General features: G+C 43.1%; 1 protein-coding gene across 1 annotated transcript; it reads left to right on the forward strand.

Annotated features, from left to right (window-relative positions):
* Positions 1 to 1,447: 1,447 nt before the first annotated feature.
* Positions 1,448 to 6,004, forward strand: LOC311047199 (glycine cleavage system H protein, mitochondrial-like). Its single transcript, XM_084059845.1, has 5 exons — positions 1,448 to 1,597; positions 3,355 to 3,437; positions 3,530 to 3,593; positions 4,706 to 4,837; positions 5,403 to 6,004. Exons 1-5 carry the CDS (start codon positions 1,456 to 1,458, stop codon positions 5,498 to 5,500), a joined length of 519 nt encoding a protein of 172 aa, XP_083915971.1. The 5' UTR covers positions 1,448 to 1,455; the 3' UTR covers positions 5,501 to 6,004.
* The last annotated feature ends 15,410 nt before the right edge of the window (positions 6,005 to 21,414 follow it).

The raw sequence follows: 21,414 nt of genomic DNA on the forward strand, positions 1-21,414 counted from the left end.
AAACGGGTTTGCTCAATCTAATCATCTATTTTGAGTCTTCAAATAAAGTCAAGATCTATGGTGATTAATCTATAGACAACTTAGTAAACTATTTTCTCTATTCAGGGGTAACAAACAAGCAAACACATTGGGCCTGAATAACAGGAGGAAGATCCCGCTTCAGAAATAAACTTCCTACATCATTCTCATTTTCCTTGTCTGAAGCAGTGAGTGATTCTCAACCTTTCCAGTCTGTGACCTCCAAAAATAATCATATTTGAACTGGTGAGGAACCCTGAGGAGCTGAGGCATTGCATTTTGTTTGACTCGGTTCCAAAGATAAATATTGAATTAAATAACCGATCTACAAGCTCGTTGTGAGCTTGTAGATCTGCTATTTTCACAATGTTTGCCTCTTATTTTATATTATTTGACAATTCGGCCAATGTTTGACCAGTTTTTATAGTAGAGTTTGTTGATTACTCTTGGTGCAGTAATGGTTTTCTTTTTTTCTTTTGTTTAGGTATCAAAAAGGTCTTAAAAGCCCTTAGATTGTCACTTCCGACCCCCCTCCCTACCCACAGGATGACCACTGCTCTGAAGGCAAATACAGTGGTTCTCCAAAGATAAACACAAGAGGGCGACAGAGACAACTCTACTTGCTGGCTGTAAACGTGATAGGCAGACTAGGAACAATGGGAACAACAGCAAGCAGCGCCATGAATTTGCTTGTTACTGTGAGTTGTGACCAAATGAAAAATGAAATGATGTATTTCATATGACAAAGAAAAAGCCCCTCCCTGAACAATGAGTTCAGCCAGCTGTGCAAAAGTCGTTATGAAATCACTGCACATCTGGAAAAGTGTGATTGTTGTTGTTACGCTCCAGTTACAGTGTGGGCGTGATCTGTCTTGAAATGATGACCAGTGTTGCCATGTCCGCTCTCAAAGTGGGTCCGGGGACCCCCAGGGGTCCTTTCCTTGGGGAGGTACCAGGGGGTCCCCAGCAAAATGTGTTAATAGCGTCACAATCATTTCAACCACTTTAGCCATATTTGGCTATTCAAAAATAGCAGATATACAAGCTCATAGCGCGTGACTTCGTGCCGCGCAATGATCTGCTATTTTTGAAAAATCCCTGGCACAAAATATTTTGGAGATGGGGGTCCGGCGGTCCGCAGCCAAATACATATAATTTTGGGGGTCCTTGACGTGAAAAAGTCTGATAACCACTGGTCTAGTCGTTTCTTTTGGGCTTTTTTTTCGGACCTGGCCACTTGTTTCTCTCGCAAAATCTGTCAACGCTGCTGATGACACATCCCGCATGCGACGGGTGACGACTCTCCCCGTATTATTTAATGATATTCTACCAAGCCCCGCCCTGCCTGCCTTGCGATTGGCTGAATGAAAAAACAAGAAAGCAAGGACTCCTCCCCTCGCGCGCCTGGCTGACACAACGTCACCACAACGCGACAAAATGGCGGCATGTGGAATGATGCTCCGCTGCGTGTCTTCTAACCTCTCTGCAGCCCGGCCTCTGTTTACCTGCACGGCGCTGAGGCTAACATCTAATGCTACTTTTCAACGGACTCTGGTTACTTCCAGTAGACTGTTCGCAGGTAAATGTTAAGAAGCAGCAGGCCAACATGTTCTGTTAGAATGACGCTAGCCTAGCCTCAGCTAATAGCGAAGAGGACGTCCGAGTCATTGACGGACTAAAAGTACTAAAAGTAGAAAGTACTCATTATGCAGACTGTCCCATTTCACAAAAATACTATGAAAATAGCAGATCTACAAGCTCACAGTACGTGGGCAAATAAAGCGAACACCAACATCATGCTGACCTTTAAAGTGTAGACTTTATCTTTTGTGAATTCAGTGTTATCGCAGCGGACTCTGTGGCGCAACGGTAGCGCGTCTGACTCCAGATCAGAAGGTTGCGGGTTCAAATCCCGTCGGGGTCATTTTTTATTTCGTAAATTGTGAAGAAGTCAATTTAGAAAGCGTGAAAACTAGTTGCATTTGCAATAACATTGTGACAGTGTAGGATAAAACGGAGGTATTCCCTTATAACCTCCATGTAGCGGTAAGTGGGCCGATAATGGTTTACTGCAATAATTAATGAAAACTAATCCAATTTCCATTTCTATGCCACAAAATTACCGTATATACAGATTTTGTAGCAATTGTATAGATATTAGACCTTAATTGTCGATGTTAAAGCATGTTCTAATCATGTATACTTTACTTTAAAACATTTTCCAAATATTTTATTTTTTAACATTTTGCAAAAAATAGTACATTTAACAGGTGCCCACCTATCCTGTTACTGCAGCACCTAGTTGACAGTTTTGGAATCACATCAATTGCACATAACGTTTGAAAACGAGCATGCCATACATTACATGAACCATGTCACTTGGATCTCACCCCTTACCACCAACTTCTCATCATCTCCTTACGTTTTTTGTTTGTTTTTTAAATAATACATTTGAGAAAGCTGAAGGCTGAAAACTCTAAACAAAAAAAAACATTGCAACCGTGTACATTACAGAGACTCAGGCAGGCACACTCATGTGTCTGTTCAACACTGCAACAGATACATGTTTTAAATGCCAGAAATTCAAATTATGAAATTATAATCAAATTATAGTTAGTTATAATTTGCCATTCTCGTCATAAACATAAATATGTATGTATATTTTGGAAAACGGTGATTGAACTGCTAAATACGTCCGCCACCACATAGGCAAGGCAATTTTATGTAGCACCTTTCATTAACAAGGCAATTCTACATTACAGGAAACAACATACAGAAAACATCCCGTAAATAATGTTTTTTTTTATGTCAGGAGTGAAGTTCACCAGCCTGGTAAAGAAATACAAGGACACTATATCGACAATATACATTTAATTTAACAACTATACGAGACGGATGTATTATAGCTGGTGTTAAACATGTACAGGATTTTTAGGTCAATAACAAAGTACCATACATCAATACAGTGACAACTAGCAACTTCCTTAACTTGTGAAGTTGTGATGTCATGATCCTCATACAGGACAGCTGCTCTTTCAGAAGTAATGGAGAACGTTTCTCATTTTAAGTAATTTTCATAGAATTATTTATTAAAAGCAACTGATATTGTTGTCTATACATGGACAAGTACGTAAATATCTTATCTTAGGAAATGAGTCTGTGTTAGTGCGCAGGGATCATCACAGTACGATTGAACGATTTAACCCATTTAAGATCTGATGCTGATTTTATTTTACAAATGCCTTCTAAATCAGTAGTTCTCAACTTAAAAAAAACAAAAACGGTTTTAATTTGTTACGGCTCCTCGTTTTTCAATCGTGCTCTGTCATCCTACAGATCTCAAATTCACAGACAAACATGAATGGATCCGAGTAGAAGAGGGTGGTTTTGGAACTGTCGGCATCAGTAACTTTGCACAGGTAAGCCGAGAGGGCAGAAACTGTTAAAAACATCATGTAGGGTGAATAAATGAGGCTAACTTTGTCACTGCTCTCTTACAAATCCTTTACAGGAAGCATTGGGAGATGTAGTTTATTGTGGACTGCCAGAGGTGGGCGCACAGCTGTCTCAACAAGGTAAACAAAACTCTGGTGCCGTGATTAGGCCAAATTACACTATGGGAGATTTCTTCAGACTAGGTTGTCTGATTATTTAGTAATTCATAGATAAGTTCTCAGTTGATTTCAGTCATTTGGATTCCATAGAAGTCAGCACGTCTTCTATGGAAACATGTCATGCACCGAAAATAGGCCATCTACAAGCTTAGAACACGTCGCAAGCTTATATATAGCCTATTTTCGGTTATTCGTTATTTTAAGATCAAAGAGTGTTTGATGTGGTCAAACTAGCAATAGAATGCGTGTTTCAATCTTCCAGAAAATCCCAATGATCTCAGATATTTCATGAAAGCAAAGGTTAAACCCTCTGGCATTGTTTAAAATTACAAAAGACTATCCTTTTTTTGTCAGGGCTGGGATGGCCGACTTTAGTATCAATCTGCAATTTCTTCAACTGGTTGGCTGTTTATAGCTACCAAAGCATCATAATTCTACTTATTGTGCTAATTGTTTATGAAACACAGCGCTAATGTGTGGGAGTTCCTTTCACGCTGTTGCACAAATCGTATATTAGGACACTTAGCCTAACAAAAAAAAATCTGTTGTGAGATTTGATTTTGCTTTAATCCATGAGTAATTGTTTCTAGGCTTGAGTGCTTTTGATATCTACAGATAATGTTCAATTTAATATACTACTCGCATGTCAGGAACGATGCAAGTTGGGAATGCATGCCCCACCCGGTTATGCAGTACCTGTACGTTGTACCTGTTGTCAGAGTACTACTCGCTATACCTGTTTTTAATAGTACCCAGTCGAGTACCCGGCCAATGCTGGATACCAGAACGTGAAGAGGCCGGTCGATGCCTCACGAAGCTTGTTAACAGGCATTGTGCACTAGCCCTGGCAACGCCGGACAAGCTGCTTCTGACCTTTTATGTGACAGTCCAATGCAATTTACGTTTACAATCACATTAAGATCTATTTTCAGTTGCATCTCTTTACAAAGGCATCTGTGACCCATGCAGCTCTACTGGTTCTGGGTTTGTGCCCTGTCTGTAGTTGTTCTGTGACTTGGATTTTAAATGCACCGAATTATGCATCACGCCAATTAAGTTAACCTCTGTTCCAGATGAATTTGGTGCACTGGAGAGCGTGAAGGCAGCCAGTGAGCTCTACTCTCCTTTGACTGGAGAAGTTGTAGAGGTCAATACACGATTGGCAGACACCCCTGGCTTGGTCAACAAATCCTGCTACACAGATGGTGAGCATAAATACTGCTGTAACTATCGATTATTGTCTTTAGCGATTATTCAGCCTTTCCTTTTTTTTTATTTTTATATATATAATATATATCATCAAGTGCTTTTTGATGATTATTTTTCTTTTTTATATATCAATGAATTGATGTGAAAACATTCTAATAGTGTTTTTTTGAATCGACACTTCAAATCCCCCCAAATGGATTATTACAATTTTAAAAGTTTTGATAAACAATTAAAATGGTAAATGGTGCATTTATATAGCACGTTTTTCCAAAGTGCTTTAGCTTTATAATGTGCATTACATTCACACACACATTCACACACCCACAGCGGAGGAAACCTTGCAAGGCACCAACTTGGTTATCGGGAGTAGTTAGGGGTTAGTTAAGTGTCTTGCTCAAGGACACCTCGAGTCGACACTAACATGGGGGTAGCCATGGATCAAACCCGGGACAGCCTGAGCTACTGCCGCACCATTTAAATTGAATAGGTTGATTAACTATTGCTCCCCTAGAGGATACAGTGTTTCATCCACTCTGACGTGTAACCTGATGTATATTGCAGGCTGGCTGATGAAGATGACCATTGCCAAGCCTGCAGAGCTTGACGCTCTAATGGATGAGACGGCATATGAGAGATACATCCGCTCCATCGAGGACTAACACAAGGCTACTTATCTACGCTATATTTCCCCCCTCTCAATTCAGACACTATTGGCAGGGATATGCATAAGATGTGCCTGAGTCAGTTCTGACACTACACCCACAATCACAGGCGGAGCTCCTGAGCTCAACAGTATTGAGCTTCCGGTTGTATATAGATGTGAACGTTAGCGATCCTCAGTCTACTGTTAATGACCAAGTGTCAGCCTGTTTTGACAAACCACCCAGTGTTGAGACAAGTGGAAGAATATGTATTGATTACTGTGGCCTCAGAGTCCCAACCTGAAGGGACAAGAGACTATTAATCACAGTCTTAATAGACTAGCGTAAGCATTTCAAACACAAGGCTGTATGAATTTCTTTCATATGAATGGGAGACTGAAACTTACAAAAGCACTTTGGTCTTGATGTTAATATCGTTGGCGGTCTATACTGCATGTACTAAAGCTACAGTATGGAAACGAGACCTGTACAGTAGAAAATAAAATTTCTTTACACACATTATTACGCCTGATTTTCCTGCATTCCCCAAAGGTCATGTTTTGTTTAATGCAAACGGTAATATAGTTAACTGACGAAGTACAGCCGACACTCATAACTTGGAGTAGAAACTGTTAAAGTGAATTCCTGAGTGCTTTGTCTTGGTCGTGTCGTGTGTGTTTCATGTTATGTCATGACTTATCAGTGTAAATGATCACACTGCAAACTGTAGTTACAATAGTATCAGCCACAATACTGTACGCTAGTGGGTGCAGGATGTGCATCATCTAATACAAAGTTGAATACATCCTCCCCCTCCACTGTAACCCTTGTTCATTATGCCCCTGTACAGTATACACTTCTAGGGTAAGAGAAGGATATGCATCATAACGTTTAAAACAACGTAGGCTGGTAGGTACAACAATGAACATTCTATATTACAGAAATATTGTAGACCTCAGGTCTACAATATTTATATTTATTTTACAACACTATGGCGAACCTTTCCTTAGCTGTAGGGCTCTGTCTGGCCCTGTCCCATGGTGCAGGAGGCTGAGGAAGTCCCTCCATGTTCCTATACCTCTCTAAACTCTCCCTTCTCTGTACTACTCACACACAGCGCACATCACGCTGGCAGTTAAGTCTCACTGAGAAAGGCAACAGTCTTGTCCTGCTTGTGGCTCATACAGTTTGTATAGCCCAGAGAACAGTTTTGTATGGGTGTGGGGTGGTATATGTGTCTGGTTCATCTCACTGGTGCTTGAACTCTCATGTGTTCGATGATGACGGGCAAGAAAGGACAGCTTTACTGTGTCAACCATGTACTGTATTTGTTCCCAATGCACCAAATCACAGCCTGTGTGCTTGTCCACATACTCTGCAAACTCCCTCTGAATCAAGGCTACATCCCGCAGAGACTGACTCCTACACTCCTGTCTGTAACAATCTGCCCAGGGCATGTCTGGCCGAACACTACGCCTACACAAGGTAGGATAAGGAAGAGGCGAGTGATATGCTTGTGTAATGTTTTCTGAAAAATGAGAATGGACACATGGTGCAGATGGCTGCTATACTTCGTTAATATAACGATCATATAAGGCCTGTGTGCTGCGAAACATTTGAACATCTCTCACTCTCACGCCGCAACATGAAAAAAGGTAATTTCCAGTGTTTGTGAATGTGCTGTTGGACAGCCCTGCAAGTTCAGGAGCACACCACCTTTCTGATGGAGCTACGACAAGGGTCACGGGTCATTGCTGCATCAACAACATATATTACAAGTTCTAGTGATCCAGCCCTGACATCAGTGTCCTGTGGCTATCTACAAGCTTGTGACAAATTAATAGCCTACCAGAATTAGTTAATTAAATAAGGATGATTCTCTATGTTCAGCAGAGCTGTTAAGTGTCAGTGCAATCCCTGACAAGTCCTGATTTTTTCAGTTTAAATTAAATTAATCTCAATTCTACAGTGCTTCCTATCCAATAACCAAACCAGTATGGCAGTGCCCAGCCAGTAACCAAGGTTATCCCCAAAAAACGCTACAGAAAGGCAGCACTGTGTGCACGCAGTAGGCCAAAATAGGCCTGTGATAATTTGAAGTAGCTTTGGTCTTTGAGTTAGCTGTTGCTGTGGGTTTTACCAAGTCAAGTCTTAAAGCAGTGAAGTTAGCTGGTCTTGTTCTGAAAAAGCCTAATCAAAATTCTGTAAAGGGGTTGAGTACAAAACTATTGGCATCAAAATACTTTACTTCACTTACAGTACCAAGGTAAAAAGTACTCATTATGAATGTCCTATTTCACATTTCACAGTTTTCAAATAATTGTAGAGGAGTAAAAAGTACATTTGATTTGCCTCTGAGATGAAATGGAGTACAAGTATAAAGTATTGACAAAAAGTACCTCAAAATTGTACTAAAGTACCACAGGCTGATTCCAGTTGTCTCTAATACCTTTTTGATATCTAGACTCTGAAGTGTTGGACTACTGCTGCTGGTGACCTAACTGACCTTTGACCTTTATAAAATTAAAGCAACTTCCAGTTCATCTACTCTCAGGGGTGGGCAATTTTGATGATGGAGAGGGCCACCATATTTTTCACACTCATTCCAGAGGGCTACATTGCATATACTATCGGGCAGACACCATATCTCCGTATTTTAACCTTTTCCGTAAATGAATGCCCTAATTCGCCATTCTATGTCACACAAAGTAGCAAAAATGGCCGATCTGCAAGCTCGAAAGGTGTTTTGAGCTTGTAGATCTGCTATTTTTGCTATTTTTGCTTTTTATTTAATTTCAAATGCATTTAGTTATACTTATGTTAACTTTATGAACTTAAATACAAATACATTGGACATAGAAAATACAATATAATTTGAATGCTAATCATTGTACTATAGACCAATTAATTGTTTACTAACATTGAGACTGGATGCGCAGGTGATTGTTTCACGCAATCAATTTCCAACCTGTTGTTTCGGGGTGCGCTAGTTTCAGCACACCCCAACCCCCTCTTGTGTGTTGGCTAGTGTGGCACGTCCTGGCGAGACCTGATAGAATGGGTTTCATTTAGCGCATACTGGTTGCACGCATACTGGTTCTTATCAGTGTGACGTCGTCTGTTAAGGGGTCTATACATAATATAGACTGAAGTCATTAAAGCAGGTTGGAATTGTAACAGCTGAAATCAATAATATATCAGTCTTCTGATATTAACCTGCGGGCCGCATTAAGTGAAGGTGGGGACCGCATGTGGCCCCCGGGCCGCCAGTTGCCCATCTACCCGTGTGTGTTCCTGCAATCAGTGCAATATGTTCTCACCTGCGTCATGATGTAGCATATGGATGATGCAATGCTTCTGCTGCATGCTGTGGGCTCACACAAGTTACACCACTAACTACACCTAAAAGGTAAGTGCGTGGTGATGTAATAATCCCAAGTAGGCCTACAGTGGTGGAAAAAGTACTCACATTTTTTACTTAAGTAAAAGTAACAATACTGCAATGTAGAAGTAGGCTACTCTGTTGCAAGTAAAAGTGCGGAATTCAAAATTTACTTGAGTAAAACTACAAAAGGATTGGTATCAAAATGTACTTAAAGTAGCAAAAGTAGAAAAAAAAGTAGAATAAAAGTATATTTGCTTCTGAGATGTAGTGGAGTAGAAGTAAAAGTACTGAAAATCGGAAATACTCCAGTAAAGTAAAAAATAACTCAAAATTGTACTTAAGTACAATAGGCCTACTTTAGTAAATATACTTAATTACTTTACACCACTGGTCACTGTAATATCTACTGCTGGTGTATTCTGACATTTTTGTCGGAGAACGAGGCTTATTATTATGTGAACAAGCTAAAATACGTTAATTTGCCCACTATATAAAGTAGTTTTATTTTTTTTCTTGGTTATGGGTAAACTATGAAAGTAATTGTTTGTTTATATTCATTTTATGATTGCTAAAACACGTTAAAAACAACATGGGATACATTAGCACTTGAACAAATATTAACAAACAATCTGAAATAGCTTTTATTGTCCACCCACTAGATGGCAGTGTATCCACCCATTTATGCAGACTCCAGGTAGGCTACTGTAGCAACCTTTTCAGGCCATGACCCCCCAAAATAATCATATTTGAACTGGGGACCCCCCACCCTGACAAGCACTTGGAATTATAGGAATTGAGGCATTACATTTAGTTTGAGTCAGTTCCACACATAAACATTGAGAAAATAGCGATTCTGCTGCCAGGCGTTGTGAGCTTGTAGATTGGCTATTTAAAAAGAAATTGCCTCTTATATTATTTGACAATTTGGCCAATGTTTGACCAGTTTTTATAGTCTAGTTTGTTGATTACTTTTGATGCACTAATGGTCTTATTTCTTTCTTTACTTTTTTGTTTTTAGGCATAAAAAGGTAATCAAATCCTTAAATTGTGGCTTCACTGTCATCTGGGGACCCCCGTAATGTTGTTAGGGGTCCCGACCGACAGGTTGAGAGCCACTGGGGTAAGTGATTTTCTTTTGGTAAGATAAGTGTTACATAGCTCTATATTCTGAGTCTCCCCGTTTCTCCAGCTCTTTAGTAAACTGCATTTGCAGTTCAGGATGCCAATTCTATCCAATCAGGATAGAGAACCGAGACAGGATACATAATAAACAAGTGAAATTGGAAGTGATGACACAAATAAATGAGCAGACAAAAATGGAACCCATTTATCATTCTTCATTTTTATAGTGTTCCAAAACTATAATGAAGCTGATAAATGGGTACTCTCTCCTGATTGGCTGACATTTTGCAACCCACCTGAAAATGTATTTTCTGTTTATTGAAGAGCTGGGGAGATGGGGAGACTTCTGTTACTGAGTAGCAATGAGTAGGCATATGCATAAGAAAATAGTGCTTTAACCTTTTAACAAAACACTTTTTGTTTTAACCAAAAATATCACTTATCTTACCTTTAAGTGCTAAATATTATCATTCAAGTCAAATAAAAATGTGAGAACAGAATAAAATAAACTTAAGTAGTGCACTGATGGGCTTCTGCAGAAGTCAGGACAACGACATTAATAGGACCACCTTTATTTGAAACACCAATTCGAGATTTGTAACCAACCACTCACTCAAATACTGAGCACACGATGGTCTCCCCTATCCTTCACGTTCTGAGTGACACTTATAGACCCCTTAACAGACGACGTCATACTGGCTGCGTGCAGCCAGTATGCGCGCAACGAAACCCATTATATCAGGTCTCGTTAGGACGCGTCTCACTAGCCAACACACACAAGAGGGGGTTGGGGTGTGCTGAAACCAGTGCACCCCGAAACAGGTTGGGAATTGATTGTGTGAAACAATCACCTGTGCGTCCAGGCTCAATGTTAGTAAACAAATAATTGGTCTATAAATACAACACATACAACACAACACACAAATTACCCTCCCAATTCCGAATTCCTATGGTAAACAACAACTTGATAAAATTACAAATGCACTGATTAGACGAGACATTATTATAAAATGCTTTATTTGTTATTATTGTTATAAAGCATTATGAGTAGTTATAGTAGTGTTTACTATAATCATACATTGTTATAAGCCGATTACAATGCATTATAAGTATGTTTATAATGCATTATAGACATGGGCTTCATAGAAAGTGTTACCGTAATGGTAAATGAAAGGTCAAGTTTGCAGTAACCATACAGTTAGATACAGTTCATGTAGTGAAATAAAATAAAATTTAGGCAGTAGGGCTACAGGCAGAACAGCAGGGACCACCCAAATAGAATTCGTACAAGCACACCCTGACCACAGCTCCTAATAATGCCCCCAGGCAAACACTATGTTTGGGTACAGGTGTCAAAATTGTACGCCATAGAATCCCACCAGTAGTACAATCACTGGGAAAAAGAGCAACCACAAAAATATCCATTTATTTTTAATCCAGTATGTGTGCACGCGCAGTCGCGCACACATCAAATCTCAGCAATTGTTGCAAATGTGATAATTCTTGTCATTATTGTGACCCACAGGGAGGTAGGGAAGTTTAAACCCACAAGTAAGGTAGTTAGTTAGTTAATTTTATAGAATATGTTTTTTGGGACGAGGTGTCCTATAATAGTCCAAACCATATAAATGTCATCTTAAAAGCAAAAATAAATACATTTAAAGAAAAGAATCAAAACATCTCTTGCACATGTGTTCTTGTTCATTTACCTATTGCAGGAGGTGAAGGTGTAGTCTGCGGTGTAGTGGCTTGATTAATGACAGAAAACGTGAGGGGGGGTCGTGGAGGCCTACAACAGACACACAGATTCCAAAGAAACCTTCCTGATCTTCTCGACTCACCAAAACATCTCTCAGTCTCAACATCTTCCACACCAAGGCGCTGCTATCTTCACCGACTGTTGGAGACATCACTAGCTGAATGGTTAGTATTGGTCTTATACATTCTTAAATGTGTCCCTGTGATGAGTATTCTCGTACCCGTTCTAAAGTAGTCCATTCCACATTATCTGCAAAAGTGGTGAAATACAGCATAGCGAGTTAATGAGTATAATGTGTAGTTGCTGGTTTACAGAGATGCTCTAAGTCCACTTGCACTTATCTAACCACAGCTGATGGCAAAAGCCATGTTGTTGTAGTTTTTTGTAACTGACAAAGATTTTCTTTACTGGACATGGATGGACCAGTAGATAACCTCACCTGTATGCATCCCTGCTTCTGTCTCCAGCCAAATGCCTGTAATGGCTTCAGTTGAGCAGTAAGGGGAGCTCAAGGCTAAATTCACTACCTGAATAACATTCAGGTACTGAAACACAATAAGCTGATGATGCTTTAGGGCGTTTATATTTAAGTAATTTTATTTATCCTTTATCTTAACAAAGGCATTGTCTCCTTGCAAGCTTTCCCTGTTGTGATATGACACTGAAAAAAACATTCTTAGTGACAGTGTGCACAGTCGCACGTAGTGTTTTTTTCTTAAGTGTACACGTCTTCCGCGAGCACATGTAAGCCCTTGAATCAATGGAGACGGCCAATAAAGGAGATTTGTGACACTTTGGGACTAAACATAAAAAATGTGCTCTCTTGCTCCCAATTGCCATGTTCAGTGGATTATCTCCCTTCATAATATCATGTTCCAGGATGCAGTTAAGGTTTAGTTCACGATACACGCTGGGATCCATCTCAAATATAATCACACACAATGACATACATTCAAGATTATGCAGGCTTTGGTCTGAAGAGAGACCTGTCCTTGAGTATACTATACAGTATGAAGAGATGATGTGCTGAGAGCTTTGGTGGGCGAAAGAGAAGAAGACAGAAGTTGAGGGGAGACTAAGAAAGAGAGACAGGGGGGAGAGAGAGAGGGAGAGAGAGAATCAATAGTGTTTAGACAGAGAAGTGGAGTCTAAGTGTGTGATCAATAGAGAGCAGAGAGGAGAGATTAGCTGCTTTTCTCTCTCAAACTAACACTGACAAATTGGTGAATTGGTGTATCGGCCCTTGGGCTAAACGGATTGACCTGCTGTTTCCATGTTCTACCGTGTACTGTCAATAAACATCTGTGTTCACCGTGGCTCTCAATGAAGGGTGTGAGTGAAGCGGAGAAAGGAAAGGAAAGCCAGTAGGAAGGAAAGGAGGGATAAGGCAGAGAAGGAGAAGGGACAGTGAAAAGATAGAGATGGGAGCCAGTGCAGGACGGGCTGATCCCGGATGCCTCCGTCCATGTGAGACTTTCGAACCCTCACAAAATGTCCACTGCCTATGTCTCATTAACACGTGCACGTGCTCACGTGCACGGCCGCGGTTCGCTCACGCACTGTTATAAAACCATAATAACGTCTCCGGGAAAATTAATGGAAGGACAGATTAAAAACTAAGTGAGGAGAAACGGGCCACTGGTGTAGCTATTTGCAACTCATAAATCATTCTGACACGCCCACGCACACGTAGACACATGGGAAGCCACGCGCACATATACACACAGGCATGCACACATGCGCACATACACAGACAGACACACACACCACCCATGCACACACACACACACACACACACACACACACACACACACACACACACACACACACACACACACACACACACACACACACGCACACACACGTACTGTAATTAACCACAGGCTATTTACTCTCTCCTGCTGTAAATTAGACATGCAGACACAGTTATTACATTAGGGGGATCTGCCATGCAGAATACTAACGGGAGGGAGGGTGTGGAGGCACTTGCACAACAACCCCCTCGTACAAACAAACACAAGACAACACAAACGTACACAGTACACACACACACATACACATACACACACATACACACCAAAGAGAGCTTTGGAAGAATCATAGAGTGACGAGGGTAAGAATGAAGCTGCAGCACAGAGAATGGGGGCCCCGGCTCTTTGTTCCCTGCTGCATTTCATTATCTGTAACGCCAGCCAACACACACGACACACACACACACACACACACACACACACACACGCACCTCCCCCTCCCCTGAAGCTGTCTGCCGCTGCGCGACGACACACACTCGCACACACACACTCACACACACACACACACACACACACACACACACACACATGCGCACACACACACACAGCCAAGAAGGACAGGAAAATAGACACAATGTCAGTGGCGTTCCTTGGCATCTGGGCTCTGGTCACGACAACGGCGTGTGCGTGGTTGTCCAGAGCCGATCCACCCACACCTGCCGTGGCCTGGCCTGCTGTTATAATAAGTGGCACGTGTTAAAATATTCAACATACATTTTAAGGTGGTTTAAATGAACACTGAGGATCTTTACTGCGAGGCTTGGCTCGCTGTGACACAGAGCCCTTCCTGTAGGCACACATTCTGCTCCGAGTGGAGTCCAATTGGCGATGAGGACTTGATTAAAGCAAATATTGATAAAATGTCTGAGGGAGCATGTCTTTCTTTTTGTTTCGGGGGATCAGCCTGCTTCTGTTTAGTGCGTGGGCTCGTGTGGCGCGCGCGTGTGTGTGTGTGTTTCCTCTGGTTTTCCCTACCTCCCTCTCCCCTCTCTGTCCTTCTATTTTCCCACGGTGATCGATAGCTCATTACAATCATTGACTGTGGCTCATCAGCACCTGTTAAAGCCCAGAGACAGAGTGAAGGTGCATGTCTTTGTGATGCTGTATTGTATATACGCATGTGTTTTCCTGTGATTGGAACACTATGGCCAGAAGCAGAGGCAAAGTGTAACATTTCCTCAAATTCTGCCTCAGATTCAGTGCTCAATGCATGGTGTTTGTCGCCCCTTTTATGGTGCACGGTCTTGGGGAACATCTTACTATGCAACTCACGTGGGTGCCATGGTTTGTTGCTATGGTGATTGCCAAGGGAGCCAGAGTATTATAGGTGTTTATCCTAGACAGGAGCACGGCTCCTTGCCATCTATCAAGAATAAGATAAGATAAGATAAGATAAGATACATCTTTGTTGATCCCCAGAGGAAATTCAGGCGTCATAGCAGCAACAGCAGTGAGAATGAAAGGTAAAGAAAAATAAGAATACAAATACAATAAAATACAATACTCCTGGCCCTGCGTTGGATCTCTGAACGAGTGAAAATATGTACATCCATCACTATACATCTGTTGGCAGTGAGTATATGATTGAATATGTACAGCCATCAACAACGAGTAGACGGGTGGATATACTTATGTACAGTCTATCAACAATGTGTGTGTGTGTGTGTGTGTGTGTGTGTGTGTGTGTGTGTGTGTGTGTGTGTGCGTGTGCGTGTGCGTGTGCGTGCGTGCGTGCGTTCAACAGAGAGTATATGGATGAATTTGTCCAGTGGTGTGTTCTACCGTCAGATGCTGTGTACGGCGTATACCTTGAGATTTTTTTTCGTCGCTACCGTATACCTTCAAAAACTGTTTCATCCATTGAAAACGCGAGAGCGTATACCCACAACCACGCGCATCGTATCGTAGCGTATACCTTCCGAAAAAAACTAGAACACAACACTGAATTTGTCTCTCAACAGTTATCCTTAACAGGCATCTATCAGATTTCAGCAGTGTACACATATAGTCCATGTACAAGTTTGCCAGAGACCATGATGATTAAAGAAAATAAGGTTCTATAGGTCACAGAGTTGTATCGTTTTTAGGGTGGGCTTTGCGATCAATGCCTGTTCTTTGTTGTTATGTCTGTTTGTACAAGACCAAGGACCACAATAGAAGTCTCTAACATATGTACAAATAAATCAGTCTATCAATCGAGCAACCATGACTCAGAGACCATGTAGGAGTCAGTATAGTCAAAGGGAAGTATAGCAGACAGTGCAGGTCTGAAAGTTCTCACTTGGTGGTCGGGGTTGATTATGTTTAAGGAGCCTGATGGCCACAGGGGCGGCAGTAGCGAGTGGCTGGTAGAGCGGCCGGATGATCCCGGGCTCCCCCAGAGCTAGTGTCGAAGTGTCCTTGAGCAAGACGCTGAACCCCTAATTTCTCCCGATGAGCAAGTTGGTGCCTTGCATGGTTTCCTCCGCCATCGGTGTATGAATGTGTGTGTGAATGGGTGAATGTAATGCACAGTCTATGTAAAGCGCTTTGGATAAAAGCACTATATAAATGCACCATTTACCATTTACTGGCACAAAGTACGAGGATGAGTCTGTGGTTCAACATGCCCCTCATCCCGGACCCTACCCCTCATAGAGGGGATGAGAGGGGTTCTCCAAGATGGCGTCCTGCTGCCTCCCCATCCTCTCCTCCGCCACCACCTCCAGATTGTTCAGTTCATCTCGAACAGGACACACTTCAATTTACCTAAATGCTTAGACCACACATTAAGACATGCACGCACGCACGCACGCACGCACGCACGCACGCACGCACGCACGCACGCACGCACGCACGCGCGTGCACACACACACACACACACACACACACACACACACACACACACACACACACACACACACACACTGGCATGTGTGAAAGGACTATATGTTGGCTAGATTATTCAGTGTTCATATTCCTGGAAGAAAGAGGTTGTTCAAACACTCAGCTGTTGGTTTAATGCATCACTGCAGGGCTTGTTTTTGGAGAGGGAAAGCTGTGAACAGAAAAAGATGGAAAAGAGGGCAAAAGGGGGTGAGAGAGAGAGAGAGAGAGAGAGAGAGAGAGAGACTATTAGAGAGCAGAAGCGAGTGGTTAAAGAAGAGGAGAGATGTGTAAAATGGAGCATACACAAAATAAAGGGTTCGAGAGGGACCACAAGAAATCCCCCATGGATTCATTCAGTGGAAGTGTGGTGAGAGGAAGAGGGGAAATGCTGTAGGAGTGTGAAGGTTTAAGGAAAGTGGATAATAGAGTGCAGATAATGGAGGGCTGAAAAGAGAGCAAGTTCCCCCCACTCCATGCATAAATTACACACACCATTTACATATTCATTATGTGTTGTGTACTAATGAGAATATTTGCTTAATAGCTCCACCACCACTGGCAGATTTTTGTTTGATAAAGGAGATTTAGAAGGGGAAAAAAAGAGGGCGGGGGGTAACAAAATAAAAACAGGAGACTAAAGGGGTCATCTAAAAAACAGAGTAAGCTTGATTGCATTCTATTTTATTGACGATCAGATCAATTTGCAGCATGTTGTACTGTGTGTGTTTGAGCAAGCTCATACTGCGTGAAGCTCTCACAGATGTGGGTTTAAGACACAGAGGGATTTGGGGTTGTGGGGGGTCTAGTAACGGTTAATTAAAACAACACAAGCTTTCTCCAAACTCAGAGCTCTCTCTCTCTCTCTCTCTCTCTCTCTCTCTCTCTCTCTCTCTCTCTCTCTCTCTCTCTCTTCTTGTCTCTGTGGAATAAGTAACTGCTGAACAGCGGTAATTACCTACAGTGCAATCACACTGTACAGAGCATTCCTTCAGGTGCCAACAACATCTCCCAAATGACAAGGAAGACACTGACGTTTCTGTCCCTGAAATTCCAAGGCGTGCAAAAGTTATGGAGAAACATGTCGATACACAACACTACAAACGTCATGAGGCGAGGTAAAGAATGAGAACAGAGACAGCAAGAGAGAGAGAGAGAGAGAGAGAGAGAGAGAAAAAGAGATGGATATGTAAAGACAGGGGGAAGGGCGATAGAGGGATGAGCTGCAAATGAGAGCGATGGCGGTGGCAGGTTGGCACGGTGCCATCCAGTCAGCACTTGAGCGGGGGCGGGTATGGGCATGGGCGAAGGGGTGAGGAGGATAAGAATGGAGGAGGAACCGAGGCAGACGTCCATACCGCTGCCCGGGTGCCACCTTGGCACAGACGCAATCGTGGGTGGAGAGGATAGGAGAGCGGGCAGAGGATGTGGGGGATACAGAAAACAGACAGAAGATTATAGCGGAGCATAGAAGAGAGCAAAGATGCCAGCGGGCAGAGGATGACTCAGAAGAAGACTCATGGACGATGATGATGGCGATGATGAAGAAGGCGGACATCAAACTGTTGGTCGCACATCCGATGATGACCGCTGATCGATCGATTGTACCATATGTATTGCCAGCGGAGAAACCTTCGATGTGGTCCCTGGTCCATCTGTCACCGTCCTCTCTCTCTCTCTGTATGCCAGCCGCCGCCGCGTGCCAGTCAGCCAGCGGGCGCCATGCCAACCTGCCGTCGTGGGTGGCATAGCTGGAGCAGTTGAGGCGGTCTGCGGAGACACGCCAACACAAGGCGACTCACCTCGGAGGATTTGTTGCTAATCACCATTTGTTTGCCCGGACAAAGCCGACGTGAGGTGCCCGGGCAACGGTTGCCAGCGATCCTGCGATGGCATCCTTTCAGAGGCGGCAAGGGCACAGGAAGAAAGATGGCACACTGCCAAGCCAACATAACGCTAACACTAGCATCCAGATGCCTCCATACGGCGAGCAGAAGATTTCAGATGCCTTCGGTGTTTTTCGGCGATGGCGTGCCCTCAAGGGAGAGACTCAGAGACAGGGATGGCACCATGCCAAGCACAAACTAACAAGCAATCCCAGGCGCCAACAGATGTTGTACAAGAGCTTACTAAGTGCGGACACAAAAGCACAAAACTGTAGCAGAAGGTTGGAACCTGAGCCATGAATGCAACTGTGGAGGAAGTAAAGGGACCAGGAACTATTTCCTCGGGTGCCAACTCTGCTCAGTGCCAACTGCCGTGCACCAGGGCAAGGGAGGGAATCTGCTGCCCGCTAAACCCGCCAAGACCAGGGATTGTACCATTCTGTTCAGGAGAGGACTAGAAGGAGGAGGACGAAAAAAAGGAACAAGGAGAGGACAGAAAAAGAGGAGAAAGAGAAAGTGGAAATGGGGAATTTAATGCTTAATGAGGAAGACTGGGATACAGTGTGCAAGGATGATGAAGTACCGTCTCCATGTATGCACACACCTGGGATGCTCTTAAAGGGACATCCCCCTCACACACTGCTGCCTGCATTAAAGGGAGGGATGCGTTGGCATCATCTCGAGGGGTGTCAGACTGGGTTTCCCTCCTGCCAGTCAAGGAAGTGTGCAGCAGCCATCAGGGGCGGGCAACTGTCTGGGCATCTCATCTTGCGGCTAATTAACAGCCACACACTAATTCCAACAGCCGATCATAATTAGTGATTTAATCGCTCGTCAACGCTTCTCTCCCCCCTTAAATCGGCGTCTCCTGTTTGGACGGGCGCGGATAAGCTGAGGAACGCCGAATCCCCCCCCCCCCCCCCCCCACATCCTCCCTTACCCTCCCCCCCACCCCTCCTCTTCGTCCTTCTCTCCTTCATCCTTGGCTCCAGACTCCAGTGGGATCTTAATTAAAGCCTGGGCTTCATTATGCAAATGGAGTACAATAAACGACAGGAAAAGGTGGCGCTGGACCCAGACTGGAACGCGTGCAGCGGTGGGAGGGGAGAGCGCTGGGAAAGTGGAAATGGGAGAGTTACGTGGAAGGTTGCCAATACCTATCTGCCGTCTATATATAAGATCACCATGTGCTGTTGCAATGATGTTGTCATTACAGCTGGGAGCCCGCGGCATGCCAACCAACACGTGCCACATGTTGGTGTGGGAACCAACACTGTTTGCTGTGTGGCGCTCCCCACCTCTGCTCTGTTGTGATTATACACCACTGGATAAAACCTCTGTGTGGATAAGCATTTTCTCCTCTCTCACATGAGGAGAATTCATATGGGAACGGTGACAATGAACTCCGTTAATATCATCAGTTGAGAGCGTTGTCGTGGAGACAGAGTGAGATACTAGAGATAGGGAAACAGACAGACGCAGCGGCAGCGAGCGTGGCAGCTAATATCATCTCAGTTTAATCATCGCACAGGATCACGGGGTTCATGCAAATTCATTTGCATATCATTAAATGGAGAGAGGTTATTTGGTGCGGGCAGCCAAAATGGGATTGGATGAAAGGGGGGGGGGGGTAGCAAATGGAGGGGGCTCGTTATTAAACAGCAATGTTTTATAGTCTGCCAGCCGATTCATTTAATTTGGGCGTAATTAAAATGTGTCAGACTCAATCAATCATTCCAACAGGGATCCTATCAATGTTTCACTCTGGAAAGGAACACTAATCAATGTATATATGACTGCATATTCTCCAATAACAACCTAAGTGCTTCAGTCCACCATGAACTTGACCCTTTCACTCTGTTTGTTTTTTTTGTTTTGTTTTTCTAGGTGCTTTGTCAAAAACATCCACTGTAATTTCCGTACACAGCATAAGACACATCAAGTGTCCCAGACAGGTGGCGATACCTTCCTGCATCAGTCAATAAGGGGATGGCTCACTTTGTGTTTTTGACCTCAGTAGTGAGCTTTCTGACTCTCTCTCTCTCTCTGTGTCTGTCTGTGTGTGTGTGTGTGTGTGTGTGTGTGTGTGTGTGTGTGTGTGTGTGTGTGTGTGTGTGTTCGTGTGTGTGTTCGTGTGTTTGTGTGTGTGTTGCATAAGTGATGTAATTAGACTGCCCTTTCACATGCAGATCAGTTTGACAACATGACAATCACTCCAGCACAGAGAGCACACAAATACAAGCGTGTGCACATGCGCACTCCACGCGCACAAACACCCACACTGCACGGCATACACGCTTATACTGCCGTGACCAACCCCCCTATTGCGGGGAGTCTGTTGTCTGTGGGCAGAGAGTGTAAAGATTAACATAATCCTGCTAATAAGTGTGAGTAATATTCACACAGTGACGCGTGGCGTAGACACTGTCCTGCTGATGCGTATTTGTATCTCATTATAGATGTAAAGCACTTATGTGGGGAGGGGGGGGGAGTTGTAAGCCGGTGTGAGCGGGGGATGGGGCCCACAAAAAAAAGGCTCCAAAAATCATAAAGTGTAAAGAGACACCAGAGAACATAAAAACCACCACTATCTTTATGGTGTCATTACTTTCATCTTTTGAGAGGTGTGCATATACAGCACGGAGACAATGCACAGGACAAATGACTAAAGCAGTAACAGGCACTTCATAAATGGGATGTTGGAGCGAGGTGCAGGATGTTATTTCTGATGCTATGGGGGTGGGGGGGAAACAAAGACAATTTCACAGATGCTTCTGTTCATATACAGTAGAGGGAGAGAGTCAGTTTATGCTGCAGAACCCAGGAATTATAAATAGAGTGTATTTGGTGCTTGCAGGCTAGCTCCATTGCATGATTGATTAGGATGGTGTGACGACCATTAAAAAGTCATTTAAAAGATGGATAGGGACCACATCTCCAAATAAAAACCACTTTATACCTGATGAAGTGCTGAACAAACTCTCCTTCAAAGACATTTACTGATTACTCCCAGTGTGAGAGTGAGCATGTGGTGTAATGTGTGTGTAGCACCATGTGTATGGCTCTGCATCTGCTGCTGAAGATACCGAGGCAATCACTGGGAC

This window comes from Gymnoscopelus microlampas (assembly GCF_963454915.1).
Source record: "Gymnoscopelus microlampas genome assembly, chromosome: 6".
Lineage (NCBI taxonomy): Eukaryota > Metazoa > Chordata > Actinopteri > Myctophiformes > Myctophidae > Gymnoscopelus > Gymnoscopelus microlampas.

Coding starts and splice junctions, on each gene's coding strand:
- LOC311047199 (XM_084059845.1), top strand. CDS start 1,456: ATGGCGGCATGTGGAATGATGCTCCGCTGCGTGTCTTCTAACCTCTCT. Junction 3,594..4,705: donor CGCACAGCTGTCTCAACAAG/GTAAACAAAACT, acceptor CCTCTGTTCCAG/ATGAATTTGGTGCACTGGAG. Junction 4,838..5,402: donor CAAATCCTGCTACACAGATG/GTGAGCATAAAT, acceptor TGTATATTGCAG/GCTGGCTGATGAAGATGACC.